Below are 14,541 nucleotides of genomic sequence, written 5' to 3' on the forward strand. Positions count from 1 at the left end.
CCTCTGCTTTCTCTACCTGAAGTTTCTGCCTGCCTTTGTTTTCACGCCAAAACATTCACTTTCTCCACCTATGCTTGCTCCTCTCTCTCCTCGCACTTTCTGTCTTACCCACACAGCCATTGTGAAGCCATGTGGGCCCAGATGCTCCATTCTGTACCTCCTCCATTCAGCATGTGGTCTTGCGAGAAACCCCGTGAACCCAGGAGAATGCATCGGTCGTGCCAGGCCCCGCATCTACACAACAGTAGCCTCTGGACACAGCAGCAAACCACACAAAGAGACTCGAAGAACACTTTTTGTTGGCCCATGTTATCTGGCACATTGCTCTCTAATGGTTCTGGTTGGGCTCAATTGAGGTCAGAGTGTTGGAACGGTCTTGGGGTGAAAGTGGGAGTAAAGAGCATCAAGGTCATTTGGCTGCTGTTCTACATCATTGCTTTTGTGACATTATCAGCAGCGTTCAGCAGAAGGCTGCCTAAGATATCGCCTGCAGGCCAGCTTGGGATTAGTTTGTCTGTGTCTACCCTCTTGTGGTCAAGAGATGCCAATGCATCTGTGAGTGGTGCACAAACTGTTCTCTGTTTTCCTGCCAGGTCTTTTTGCAGGGTTGTAATCAGGGATTTTGCTAGAATGTGTCCAACTGAAATACGAAGCCGTTAATACACAAATGTTGAACGATCTGTTTTAAATCCACTAGTCTTCTGTTGGTGTTGGATTCAAACTTCTTTTCTGCGAGATGTAATTTTATTTTTCCTGTAACTTTCACAAAGATGACCATTTTTAATTTCTGTTGTATTTTTTTCCTCTTCCATCCCTTCCTCTGTTTCACTTTCCATTTTCATTTACAGGAAACTGTGTTAAACCACGCTGCCAAACTTCACAGCCCAGGACATGTCCAATTTACCGCACAAAAGTAAAAGTAATATAAAACAGTGTCACTTAAGTCAAAGAGCAGAAATACTGTCAACAGCGTGTCAAAAGTACTCATTATGTGTAATTTCAGCTCGGAGCCTTTCGCTGCTTTTTAATGGTTTTTAAGAGCCCTGAAAGTCTGAAACCTTGCATCATCTTTGCTTGTGTCTGTAATGTGTTATTGGTTTACAGTACACCCAGTACACTCTCCTGTAATACTATACTAAGCAAAAATCTTGAGCCAGTTATTCATGTTTTGCTCGGAAAATAGGAAATAGGTCCAGTGATTTATTAAAACGTGCAAACATTCATGGAAATACAGTAAATTAGGCAAAAGCAGCGTCTGTACAGTTCTTCAAAAGTCTAAATTTGGTATGACCACCTTTATTCTTCAACACAGCCTTAACTCTCTTGGGAAGCTTTCTTGTAATTTCTTTAAGTAGTCTTCAGGAATACTTATCCAGGTTTTCTGTAGGACATCCAAAGCTCTTCTCTGGATGTTGGCTGCCTTTTATTCCATTCTCAGGGAATAGTGAACGGATCAACTGAAGGGCTCAGGTGCTGTATCAGGTCTTTATTTGATTTGTTCTTGTTTCTTTTTTGACATGACTTTCAGATGCTACTGCCACTTCTTCTTTTGGGACAAACTGCACACAATGCCAAGATATGCCAGGCTTTCAGCTAATTTGGGAATTTACTTGTTGGTGCAAAAATACTGTTATGTGTAGACACAACGTTGATTGATTGAGTTAGGTTCCTTTTTATGCTTGAATCTTTGAGAGATCAGTGATAAGTGGCTTAACGAAGAAAGACCACTCATCTGAAAATGGGGAGGTACAAGGCATGGACCAAAAATGTCAGAAAAAGCAGCCAATGTCCAAAGAAAAACTTGGAAATGCTTTAGAAAGCCTGGAGAGCTACTGCACATTAAAACATCATAAGAAAGCCTGGCTCCTTGGAAGCAAAATATAAAGACACAAAGTCTTTTGCAGAGTAGTGAACATTTAATTTGCTTTGTGGGTGTTTTCTTAAGTCACTTGTGTGTGACAACTTGAAAAAAAACCACCATGCCTTGTTCCATAGGTTGCTCCATATGCTTTCATGCATGCAGAAAAATGAATGCTGCTTTGAAATGCAGTGAGCAATAATATAGAGCAGTTTAAAAAGCCAAAATTGAGAAACTCTGTATGTCACACATCACTACACACAGTATTATTCAAGCTTTAAATTGCAATCTGTAAACATCCTGTAACTGCCATTTAAAAAGATACTGAGGTGACACCGAGCAGGCTTTTGAATCACAAGTGTGTGTTGCCTCCTGAACAATGCTGGCTCTTTCTATAATATGTAGTATCTACAAACATTTTGACTTGCTTGTAGGGAAATGCATGACAAATATCAAATCTTCCCTTAACCACCAGGTGTCAGTATCTTTTTATATACAATGTGGATCTCTCAGTCAACCTCAGTTCCTGATGACAGGCTAAAATGCTTCAGCTCCCCCGCTGTAACACCACAAAAGGAGCTCTGGGTAAACTGAGGCACTTATCCATCGCTCAGGCTATTAGGGTAAAATCCTGAGCAAACAAAAAACCTAAAGTGATGATGTAGAGACAATAGACGCTGGGGAATTGTGGGTATCTAAATACACCCTTGATTCATGTCAGATTTCACGATGTTACCGAGTAATCCTAGCAGAAATGTGGCTCCCTTGAACTGAATGTTTGCAGATTACTGCTTTTGCCCACAAACCGACTGAAACCAAAAGAAACTCAACACAGTGATGCCAAATACACTGCGGTCTAATGTCACCTTATATTCTCCTCGGGAGAGAATCCCATAATCATGCAGTTTCTTGCGTTTGAAGCGAAAGTTGGTTTGCCACATTGGATGTCGAAACCCTTTCTCAGTGACCAACTCAGTAATACAAAAAAAGAACAGTTGACAGGGTTATTTTTATGAATTTAGAGGGTTTGGGGTTTATTTAACCCTGAATAGAAAATGCGACGCATAATGTGGGAGCAAAAGGGTCAGTGTACCATGAATTGATATCAGCATCAAAGCCACGCTGAGCTTGTTTGGCTGAGTGTGTAAAAAAGAGTTGAGAGTGAAGGAGGAAGCCCATCTGATTAGGCAGCACTTTCCCAGCACTGTGCTTCTGGGAGGACATTGATTTTGGCCCGTGTTTTGCAGCTGCAGGATGTCGCTTGTCTGAAGTCCCTGCTAGGCCCTGCGAGGAGGCTAACTCGGCCCCATCCAAAACAAAGACTACAATAGGATATGGAAGGCAAACACCAAACGCGGGCAACCTTTGCCTCAGTTTGTGTTCCTAGACTAAGCGAGATGGGTCAAGTGAAGCTTGTTTCAACATTAGACATGTTGTAGATTCAATGTTATGGCCACTGCGGGTCTGAGATGTCAGTTTGAAAGTATATAATTACTTTAAATGTTGCATATGGTGAATATAGACTATACAGTTTTATGACAAGACCCTGCTTATGCGCTTTGTTGTAAAATTGAATATCTATGCTGAAGTATGCCAGATATGCTTTATTTATATTTTACTAGTCCATGTTAGAAACTTACTTTGCCAAGGAAAAGTCACCAGACAAGAAAAGTGACCGTAACACAAGCCAGCTCGAGCTGAACTGGTGTCTTATTTCATTGCGGCTGATTGCGAGAAACATCAGCATTCGCTTGGGTACTTCTAGCGTGGTGAGCATGTTTAAACCCAGCCATGAAAACCTTCTGTGAAATGAAATGTTTCCCACCCATATTATGACAGCTTTGTCTTGAATATAGACAAAAATAGATGCCTGAGACACCGCAAATGATTTGTGTACCTGAAATGCTTTATTTTTTACTCCTTGTTTGAAGTAAGGGCATCCAGCAGAAAAGAAGAAGTCACCCTGCATTTAACTCCCCAAGACATTTATGGACACAATGGGGTTTCAGCACGGACATGACAGCGTCTGAGGAGAGCCAAAAACATACTTCGAGTAGCTGATGTCAGTCTTTGGGAAACAGGTATGTCAACAGGCTCATCCCTGACCTGTCGGAGGTGTGAATATGTACTTGTGGGTGATTATTTGATTGATAAGGATGTTCAAATTTGACCTTTGAAGCAGCTGAATAAACAAAAATTCCACGAGTTTGTAAAACTGAGTCTATCGTCTATTTGCAAGACGATAGACTCAACCCTTCTGTAGATGGTGAAGTAGAGTACAAATGATGACTGATGCACACTTTGGTTGCAGCAGCCTGAAGAAGGTAGATGGCAGATGGCTCACTGGAAAAGTACTCAGTCACTTACTCACTCATTCACAAAAGGTTTTGGAATCCAGCTGATGAAAAGCATCTTATTAATTTAAGCCAGTCTCTCCTTCAAGGTCAACACCTTGTGAAGCAATGCACCACCACATATCCTTGCTATGTCTGGGTTGCTCTTTGGAAGATTTGCTTGCAAATGTTTTCACATTTGCAAAGAATTCATTCCCCAGGGTAACATCCTGACATGTGTACCTGAGTTATGGTCCATGTCTGCACTGAAGGAGTTTTTTTGCTCACCATCCGCCATCCTGGCCTGACTCCCTTCTTCCTAAAAACTACAAATGCACAAGTGCAAGTGGGCAAAAGAGAACTTCTACCAGGAAAAGTCTTGGATGTGGTGCAGAGCTGCATAAGAAAATGACCTTGAAGGGAGCCAAATTTAAATCAAGTTCCATTACTTTTTCATTTCACCTTGTAAAGAGGAACTGAGAATGAACGTGAGCAAACAGAGCATGAGCTTGACTCTTGTCTGCAGGTTTTATGAAGCTCAAAATTAGAGAGGCTGTTTCTATTGCATTATTTTATCGTTCCTGTTTAAGCCAACATAAACAATAAAATCACTGTCTTCTGACCAATCGAATCCCAATGAGCCGATTTCATGATGGGCCTTTCATTGAGTTGAAGGACAAAGTCAAGCATCAAGGTAGTCTGTCAGTTTTAATTTCTGATAATTTATATGCAAAACTTTCCTTATCATCCAAAACACTTGTCTATAGGGCTTTCTGGATTAGCTGCATTAGCTTTGTAGTGAGTGTGGTTCTCAAAGATAATGATGTGTCTATCTCAGCCTACAGCAGCCTAACGTCTAAGCTCCTGAGGGTGACAGATCTTTATTTGGCAATAAAACTCTGCTGACTTATTTATTTTCCCCTCGCCCCATGAGCACAAGGAAGTAAAAAATCTATGCAGACACTCTTCCTCTCTCTAAGCTCACTAAAAGCCAGTTTCACCCAACCTGTTTATGCTTGCATTACAAGGTGATTTATGATCTTGTGCGTAACAGAATTTACACTGCTGGTTTTTTAAATTCACTGAGCCCTTATTTTAGCTTTTTCTTTCCTAATAGCAGCTCCATTTTGATGTCCTCAAGCTGCTCTGCTGCTATGCCAGTAAAGGATTTTTTGGGAGGTTTGCAGACAGAGCGAGGCTTGGACAGGGCACGGGGTGCATTTCCGATGGTTGACCTGCAAGGGGAACAAACTAAACATAGTTGTTGTGCTTCGGGGGGACTGAAGAACAAGGAAAAATACACTGAATAAAAACGAAGTCTCTCCCAATATCCCCTCTGAGGCAAAACGAAGCCAAGTTTTCAACCATTCTGTGCAGTCAGGGAGGGCACAGAGGTTGTAGAGTACAGAGACGATAAAGTGGAGGAGACTTTTTCTACAGCTGTGCACCAAATATATATTTAAAAAAAAACCTTCTAACCATCCACACAAAAGATTTATCCCTCTTCTTCGTTATTATACTCAAACTGTGACAAAGTCTTTCTCATACTTCTCGCCATTATTAGATTTGGATGGCTCTTTGCACATTTGGAAACTGACTCCTCGCGCTCACCCGCTCCTGGTTCATAATCTATCAACCTGCCAAGGTCCTTATGAAGTCTCCATCCTCTTTGTAAATAAACATTTCACCACCTTCACACTTGAGGGAGACTTAAATGTTTCAGCAGTTACAGTTTATCCGACAGGTCGGTAATTCACATGTGTTATTAGGAAAAGTGGTGCACCTTCAGACGAGATTGCAGATGCATCATCATCGCCTCGGTAGATGCTGGCACAGGCCGACAGTGTAAGCCAGTTGAAGTGGATTTATTGCTGCAGCATCTGGGGACTGAACATCTGTTTTACTTCTCCAGCTTTCTGATTGTGTTTAACTCGTTTTTTGGGGAAGTCTTTGAGTGGGTCCTCATAAGATTTTATTCTTCTTGCTTAACTACCACGTGCTGGGTGAGGGATTAGCAGCATCATACTAAAAAAAAATTCTTGCTGGTTAAAAATCTGAATCTAAATATAAAAACAGTTGAAGCTTATTTTCCTGAATGAAGTCAACTGAAAGACCACGTGTGGGTTGTTATGATCATGAGCCCTAAAAAATCACAGGAGAAACGTAGTTTTAACCAAAATGTACCAATTTATTAACCAAAAATAAGCACAAAAAAAACCCCAGTCATGTTAGTTAAAGTGTCAGCAGCTTTTTGGCTGTTTGAATGTAAGGTGTATGGTGTTGTATAAAATAAAACCTAAAATAACCAGGCTGAAGCCATCAAAAGAAAAAGTATTTAAAGAGTCAGCAGTTAGACTGGCCAGGTGCACTGACAAAGTTTGGCTACCAGAAACCTGCAGGCTTTCCTGGTAAAGCACTAAAAAGCACTAAACATGCCTCTGTTATACCTTTCTATACTCTCTGATCATCATCATCAGAGAGCAACTTGTAGACTGGAAGAGCCAGTGAACTGAACCTTTAGGATAGTAGGCAACCTGCTCAACCACCCAAGGTACAGCCATCCCTACTAGAGTGAGGGCTGCCGTTAAATAGATGTTACCACAACACCCTGACACAGAATCAAATTGTTTACAAGTTATTTAGCACCAGATTCTCGATTGGGGAGAGGTGACCATCATTCAGCCGTCCTCCAGCCCCGTCACAAACAGCTGTCCTTTACCGGCAGGCCAGCTATCTGAGACAAACCGAAGATCCACAGCGATACAGTATCAATGCATCTAGACATCATTCTGACTTAGAGGCTTTCATTTAAGATCCCACAGATGGTAGCTTTGCATGTTTGGCTCCTCAGCCAAGCACACGCACCAAATTTCTGATCTTAAATTGGCATTTGAAGAGTAACAAATGGGCCAGTATTTATAAAGCACCTTTCAGTTTGAGTACTCAAAATGCTTTCTACTACAAGCCTCGTTCACGTTTTTTTCTATACTTACAATAACATACTCACACAAAAGCAGTGGGGACAATTCCAACTTGAGTATCTTTCCCAAGGATACATCAAGGTACAGACTAGATAAGTTGGGACTGAACTACTGACCTTCCCGTTAGTAGATGACCTACTCAACCTCTTGAGCAACAGCTGCCCACAGAAGCAGCTAAAATGTCATTTGATGTGTCACTGCTAAAAGGAGTTGAGGGGTCACGTTAAGACTAGCCAGTCTGTTTTGTGGAACTAGCAAGCTGATAACAGTGTCCTTCAGAGTACTGGGTCTGCACAACGATGTCAAATTAGAAATCTGAAAAAAGCTTAAAAAGCGTCACTACAGGGAAAAAAAATGACATAAATGACAAACTCCAACAAACGCATCAGGTTTCAAGTGTAAATCAACTGTCAAGTAGAATTTTTCAAAGTGTTTCCACTCATTCATTAGTAAGAAGAAGGGGGAAAAAAGCTGAATTAAGTCCAAACTCACGAATGTTATGGACATATTTGTTCCCTTTCCAATTTACACTTCATTTGCAGGTGTTTTCTTGCTCATGCCCTCGAGCCATCACAAGCTGCTTTCATCCCAGCCCAAACCCATGTCCTTAACCTCTGCTCTGCTTCAATCATTGATGGATAACATCCACAGCACACTGTCTAACTGGTCGTCGCATCGCGCTCCGCATCCTGATGATGTGACTTTTTAAACACTCACTATCATCTGTTTGGCGCAGGACCTGGCATTTACACAGACGGGAGATTTTTTTCCCATGCATACTAATGTGTTCCTCAAAAACTCTCTGCTGTTTAGTTCCAGGGAATGGGCTGCTCTTTCTGGCTGCAAAAATGTGCAGGAAGTGGTTTGCAATTGTCACGCTAAGCAAAGGTTATCATGAAAGTGTTTAATAGTGCAATGCTGCTGTGCACACCAGCGCCTTTACATCCTGACTTCTCTCCCTGTGTTTCTACCTCTTACAAATTTTTCTGCATCCACTCTTTAAACCATCTCATTCTTACAATTTGGCTACGTCTCCGATGACACACCTCTTTCTACATCCAGCATTCTTGCTGCTCCTTGCTTCTCCCCCTCAGTAAGGTCAATGGTTTCATTGGAGAAACCCAAACATGACAGTCCCCTGAAACCCTATCAGTTATCTGTTCATTTATGTAGACACAGACCGTCGGGGCCAAAGTCAACCTTCTCTTATTAGGATTCGGTTGTAGCCTGAAGATGTTTTCTTTTCTCCTCGTTTTTGCTGTTGATATGCAGGATGTGGGGCTTTTCAAGGGCACTCTTTAATTGAGAATCAAAGAGTCAGAAAGATAATCAATTTAAGACAACACAGAGCAGACGCTGGATAATGATACTGCTTTTAGCCAGAGGGACGACATGAGCTGTCCAAAACATACAACGGAACAAACAAACAATCAAAATAGAACATTTTATTACAAGTACAAAACACAAACGGAGAAAAGGTTCACAATCAGTGCTGAAAATGTTAATTTCTTTTGTTTTTTTAACTCTTTTTTTTCTGATTGATTAAAAATGATTTCATTGCACTCCAATCCTTTTACAAAACAAAAATTAATATCACTTAAATATATATATATATATTTAATATAAAAATGAATAACTTACAGTATATTTGAAGATAATCAAAGTATAATGATTATCTACATATACAAAAAAATAATAATTTTTGAGTATTTTGGAAATTTACAAACAATTAAGGTGCACTCAAGTGCCTAAAGCTTGGCTACATCAGTGATTATAACGAAATACATAAACAACATCAATAGACTGTATATAGTGGTAATATACAGTAGGATACCAATAACAAATATGACTATATAACAGATATCTGGGTCAAATGATTTTATGTGCTTCTTAGAATACAAAATGACATGAACACTGTATGAAACCTGTGAAATGCCCAAACGGATGAAGTCTCTGTAATGGTACACAGAGAAAATGCATTGTTTTGCACTTTAAACAAACGTCCAACCACTGAGGTGTTGTGTAACTTGACAAGTTGCTTTCCCACTCTAACTGATGTATATTCTGCACTTTTGTCAACAAACTTGCTGCCGGACACAAGCTGGAACTGCAGCACACTTGAGCTTATAAGCTGCTGACACTGTCAGTGTTGGGGGTTTCCCCTCTGAGGTCAAAAGCTTTGATCCTTATATCAGAGCATTCCTGTGAAGGCAGAGCACACAGCATGGTGGTGTGATGCCCGTAGCACCAAAGTGAGCAGCTATGAGAAGTTGTGATGGTAGTAATGTCCTTTATTACCACACTGTCAGCTGTAAACTGGTATAGTAAAAACCACGCACTGTACAGTCTGCGCCGTTAAAAGGACCCATTTTACATTTAAATATATTGCATCAGTTAAAATAGTCTTTGCAGTTTTGGTATAAAACAAATTAATTTACAGATTATTTACAAGTGATCAAAGCTAAAATTTTACGCTGCCTTTAAATGCATGTTTCTGTCTTTAAATAAGCCCATATATACAAATTAGCGTGGTCCACGTCTATTGTGCAAATCCTTACTGGATTAAAATAATGTCTCTGTGGTACTGTAGGTTGTCAGCTTATGTTGAGAGGAAACCTTTGTTTATTTGAACCAGTGCAGGTAGTTTGTCTTGAGAGCGGGGAAGCACATGTTGTTGCTGCACGAGCCCCCGTAGCTGGGAGGGCATGCGGAGCAGGGTACGCCTACTTTGTAGGGAGCCTCTCCGATCCAGTTACCCCTGGAAGACAGTAACATCTAGTGTGAATGAACCACAAAAATAACCACAGAGCTAGAAAGGAAGTAGCAGTTGCCTAACCGATAGATTTTCAGCCATTTTTTCAGTCATTCTGTGGTCTTCATTAGCAGAAAGACTACCTGGTGTAGAAGATCTTTGGGTATATGACTGAAACATTGAGTACGATCCCTAAATGGAAATGGGTGTGAAATAGCTTTTTTACATGTGTAAAAAACATAAGGTTCAGATTTCAGTGACTATTGCATATTCCAGAGCCAGCTGGCATCATGCACAGAACTTCTCGTTGTAGACCGTGACAACAGTGACCTCTGCAGGACCGCACAAGAGCACGGAGACCACATTCCCAGTTAGCAAGCTAAAAGTGGGTCATGAGCCAGTTCTTCTCACACGTATGTCTCAAACTAGTGAGATTAAAGAACCTTGGGTCACAAGTCAGTCACAAGTCTGGGTGTTCTTTGATTCTCTGAAATATTTAGAGACTTTTTCTTTTGGTTCGTGGCCCTCCGGTGCTTTGGTGCTCCTACCATAATGGGTGGCATTTCGCAGCTAAGCACAGAACAGAGCAAACTGTGTCAGGATTAAGCCTGTCGTCAGCGCGTCGTCATCAGGTTAACAAGTTCATTAGAAATAAAAGGTTTCCTTTCAGCGTGAAAGCTACACTACGTGAGATTGTGTAACATGAACCACACAGTTAACTGTCAGGTTAGCAAGTACACTTACTTAGGAGAGTAGTTGCAAACTAAATATGTCGCCCTCTTCCACACCGCACCCCACACATTCATGTTGTGGCACGTGTGCACGGCACAGCCGACTTTGTTGGATGTTGCCCAGACCATCTGCATATTAAAAAGAGCAGCTGTTACTTGAAGTCCCCCCAGCAGCATTTCTACTGTAGCCTGAGTAAGTGTGCGACTACTACCTGTGTGTAATGGGTACACATGGGTCCGTAGCATCTGAGTGGGCACCGAGGGTTGCAGTCACGGGGGTAGGGGAAGGCGTAATCTTTCACCTCATCATACCACGGCTTCACCAGCTGAAGAATGGATCGATATCTGTGAACAGAACACTTAAAGTTCAGCAAGACTCATATTATCAGTTGTGACTTGTGTCATTATAATTTTTTCAAGCAAATGGGAGATCACAGCATTTGCAATTACTAGCAGCAGGGGAAATGATGGGAAAATTATGAAAATCTGTTATTTTGTTTGGCAAACTGGAAGAAGATTAAAGAACTGTTTACTATAGCCCTGATCTAGTTTTGTCCAGGTATGTGTGAAGATATTTTAGTTTCCTCCATCGGCTGACATCTCATATCTTAAACCCTTTAGTTTTCCAGTTTAGTCACTCACCTCGGTATGACTATAATAACTGACTTTCAATGGTTTCCATGGTTTTCAATGGTTCAGTGCCACATAAACAGGAATCGTGAATAAAGCACCTTGATATATTGTGATATATATAAGTGTCAGTATAATGATTTTAAAAATCTTCTTCTTCACATTGAGTTTTAGATATGTTTGTATCCTATACACTAAGATACTGGCAAAAAAAGTAAAAAAACAAAACAAAAAGGGTTTTCACCAATTTTTGTGGCTCCACAAGAAACATCAGTTTCCTTGTTTTTTTTTTTAGAGATGTATTAATGAGTTCAGAAGGACATGTTCAAATAGCTTGTACTCCATGTGGCTCATCAATAAAATCTAAAAGTAGGAACACATGAAGGTGCCCTCTGTTTCCAAATGGAAAATCAAGACCCAGTAAAAGGGACAGGCTTTTGTCCTCATGGGTCATGGCAGAAAGCAAGGTTTTTGTGTTTATTTGAAGGGTCACAGGAGCATTCCTTAGCCAGTCACCAGGTCACAGTGGAAAAACCTTAAGGGGAAAGAAGAAGGGGGCAACAAGGCAACAACCATGACTGCTGAGAGAGGGTCAGCAGATGTCAGGGAGGGGGGGGGGGGGGGGTGGAGTCAAAGGTCACTCACCGTCCTGTCCTGACTGAGAGGTTTTGACCCAGGAACCTGAGGAGGTGAGGCGGCCCATGCTCCCACAGGCAGGCATGAGCCCAGTCCTCGGCCGTCTTTGCCAGTGTGTCGTCCCACACCTAAAAACACACAGAGATTAGGTGGAAGCAAGAAAACCCATTACATAACCAAGGGGAAAATATCAGCACAAGATCTTCATTTAGCAGCGCGATATGAGATAAGAGTTGGCACACTGAGCTCTTAGCAATGTTGCAGGCGTTACTATGGCAAAACACAAAAATCATCCATCGAATTAGTTGCATAAGAGGAGACACTTTGTTTCCTAGTCACCCTTACTGAGTGACCCTTTCGAGGAATACATTTTTTATTATAATGAATGAAGCCTGAACAGCTTGTTGTACACTTGCACACAAGGGTGCCATTAGGAATGGATCATGACTGCAGCCCTTTAAGAAAAAGTAGTCAACTGATTTTTTAGAGGAAAAGGACAGCACTAATAATATTTTACTGATAACACAACGTAAGAGCTGGAAATGGCAGTTTTAAATCGAAACACATCAGTCTAAGCGCTTATGTTTGTCAGCCAAAACAGCATATGTCCAAATGAACAAAATGCAAGCATCAAGTCTGTTTTTGGACTTGAAACTCTTTAAAATCTAACAGGTCAACTGGATGTTTCCATTACAGCAGGCTTCTGGTATCATACATGACCCCTCTTCTTTTGGAAGTGACTACCTTGGTGGTCTGCTGCAGCATGATCTGCTAAACAGCTGATGATGTCAAGTAGACCCTAAAAACGCTTCCTAAATAAAGTAGTGCGACTATTAAAATGAGCTAGCATTACTTTCATAGCTCTTATATTTCATTGGTGCATGTTGGAGGTGAAATATCCTGTTCATGGAACACATGGCTGCAGTAAAATCGTGCAATAAATATATGTATATATATTTTTAAATCAAAATCTGTCACCTACCATGTATTCCATATTGGATGCCGGAGGAAACACTTTGCCTCTCACTTTGTTGTGGTAATCAAGAATTGCGAGCATGTCGTTCTGACTAATGTACCGCTTCCTCCTGGTTTTTGAAAAAGTCACAGTGTCTGTTCCAAAGTCGAGCGCTGCGCCAAGGCTGGTGATATTGGCGGCTGGCGGGGACGTGGACACAACAGGAATAGTCACTGCCAGTGCACTTGCTCCGCAAGATATGCACAAGAGTACTAAGTCTAAGGTAAATAGCTGAGGTTTCATGTTTGCTCTTTAGCAAACCGCAGAAGAGAATATCCCACGTCCTGGAGGACTCTGAAAAATTAAAAAAGAAAGAGAGAGAGAGAGAGAGAGAGAGAGAGACTTAATGGATTGTCGTTTAAAAATGCGATGCACTACAATCCAGGTACGCTTACATCAAGTTTAAAACCTCCCTCTTTGTAACAATACAGTACAGCAACACCGGTCGCATTCCTCTTACTTTTCCTTGCGCGGTGGTACCTTGTCCCTGCGTTGCCAAGGCGGTATCACCTCTAAAGCCTCTGTGAGGGATCGGAGAGAGGGAGGGCTGCAAGTGGGTAGTTTTTGCGCTTTGCAAACTTTGTGAGTGTTTCAGGAGAAGTCCGTTTTTTCGGGCTTATATATGGTAATGGGGAATGCAGGAAGTGAGCCTGCCTCGGAGGTAGACGAGCCCCTCCTTGACACCTGAAACAGAACATCACCGAGAGGCGTTGTGTTTGTTTCCTCTTAATCCTTTCCCTGTAGAATTTGCCTAATTTCCTAAAAGCGTTAATAAAGTAAAACGACAAGGAAAAACAAGCTGTGGCACAGGTCTTTATCATGCACGTGCTTTAATGTGATTTATCTACAGATTTATTGGAGGGAGAGGAGGTTATCTTACTAATACCGAGTAAATGGACTGGACAAGAGGGTTAAGTTGTTCTTAATAACCAAACTGGCACTTTAGCTCCACATTCAGGTGACAGATTGCCACTGATCACATATTCAGCACAAATGCAGCACTTTTATCAGTGAAATCAGTGTGAGAGCTGGGTCTCGTCCTATCAGCCTTCTTTGTGGTATTCATCATACTATAAAGATTACACTTGTTCAGAGTGTGCCTCCAGCTATGTGTTTTGCCAGTGCAGATTCAGTGCCAAGAGAGAGGAAGAAAAAGAAAAAAAAACCTTCTGCAGGTCATCATTTTCATTGGCAGCTGGTGAACAAATTAAAGCAACGTGACGCAGGAACACTTTTTCTCCCCCTTCTCACTCTCTTTCTCTCCCCCTCGTCTGCAGTCGGCAACTGGTGCTTTCCCCAAAAAAAATCTTCTTGGAAGTGATGTCCTTTTCAGGTGGTGCAGTTGGTGGAAGGGATATATCATTCAAGCGGGTTGCACGGCAAAGACTTTCTCCTTCATTTCACTCCATCCATACATTTCTGCTCCTGCTCTCCACCGCTGTGGTTTCACTGGGATGGAAAATCGTCAGAGTAAGAGGGTGAATCATGACAGATTAGTTTAATTACTTCCCAGCACAGATCCAGCACTTTGTTTAATACTCAGATGTGAACCCATTTTTTTTCTCAGAAATAAATCAGATTTTTTTAAGAAGGCTATGACAGGTT

At 41.4% G+C, this 14,541-nt stretch overlaps 1 protein-coding gene across 2 annotated transcripts; it reads right to left on the reverse strand.

The window, feature by feature from the left end:
- Positions 1-8,602: 8,602 nt before the first annotated feature.
- On the reverse strand, positions 8,603-13,618 carry pi15a (peptidase inhibitor 15a). Of its 2 annotated transcripts, none has more exons than XM_040044460.1 (6): positions 13,332-13,618; positions 12,904-13,230; positions 11,931-12,049; positions 10,868-11,000; positions 10,669-10,784; positions 8,603-9,930 (listed from the first exon to the last, which is right to left on the reverse strand). In XM_040044460.1, the coding sequence occupies exons 2-6, from the start codon at positions 13,177-13,179 to the stop codon at positions 9,795-9,797; spliced, it is 780 nt and encodes a 259-aa protein (XP_039900394.1). In that variant the 5' UTR covers positions 13,180-13,230; positions 13,332-13,618; the 3' UTR covers positions 8,603-9,794. The 2 variants fall into 2 exon arrangements, with proteins under 2 accessions (XP_039900394.1, XP_039900393.1); XM_040044459.1 differs by having other exon boundaries at positions 13,397-13,611.
- Between the last annotated feature and the right edge of the window lie 923 nt (positions 13,619-14,541).

This window comes from Simochromis diagramma, unplaced genomic scaffold (genome assembly GCF_900408965.1).
Source record: "Simochromis diagramma unplaced genomic scaffold, fSimDia1.1 OVJJ01000602.1, whole genome shotgun sequence".
Taxonomy (NCBI): domain Eukaryota; kingdom Metazoa; phylum Chordata; class Actinopteri; order Cichliformes; family Cichlidae; genus Simochromis; species Simochromis diagramma.

Excerpts from the sequence above, each read along its gene's own strand:
- pi15a (XM_040044460.1), bottom strand. The coding sequence starts at position 13,179 with ATGAAACCTCAGCTATTTACCTTAGACTTAGTACTCTTGTGCATATCT. Across the intron at positions 10,785-10,867 it reads TGTGTACCCATTACACACAG|ATGGTCTGGGCAACATCCAA; the intron begins GTAGTAGTCGCA and ends TTTAATATGCAG. Across the intron at positions 9,931-10,668 it reads GTTTGCAACTACTCTCCTAA|GGGTAACTGGATCGGAGAGG; the intron begins GTAAGTGTACTT and ends ACTGTCTTCCAG.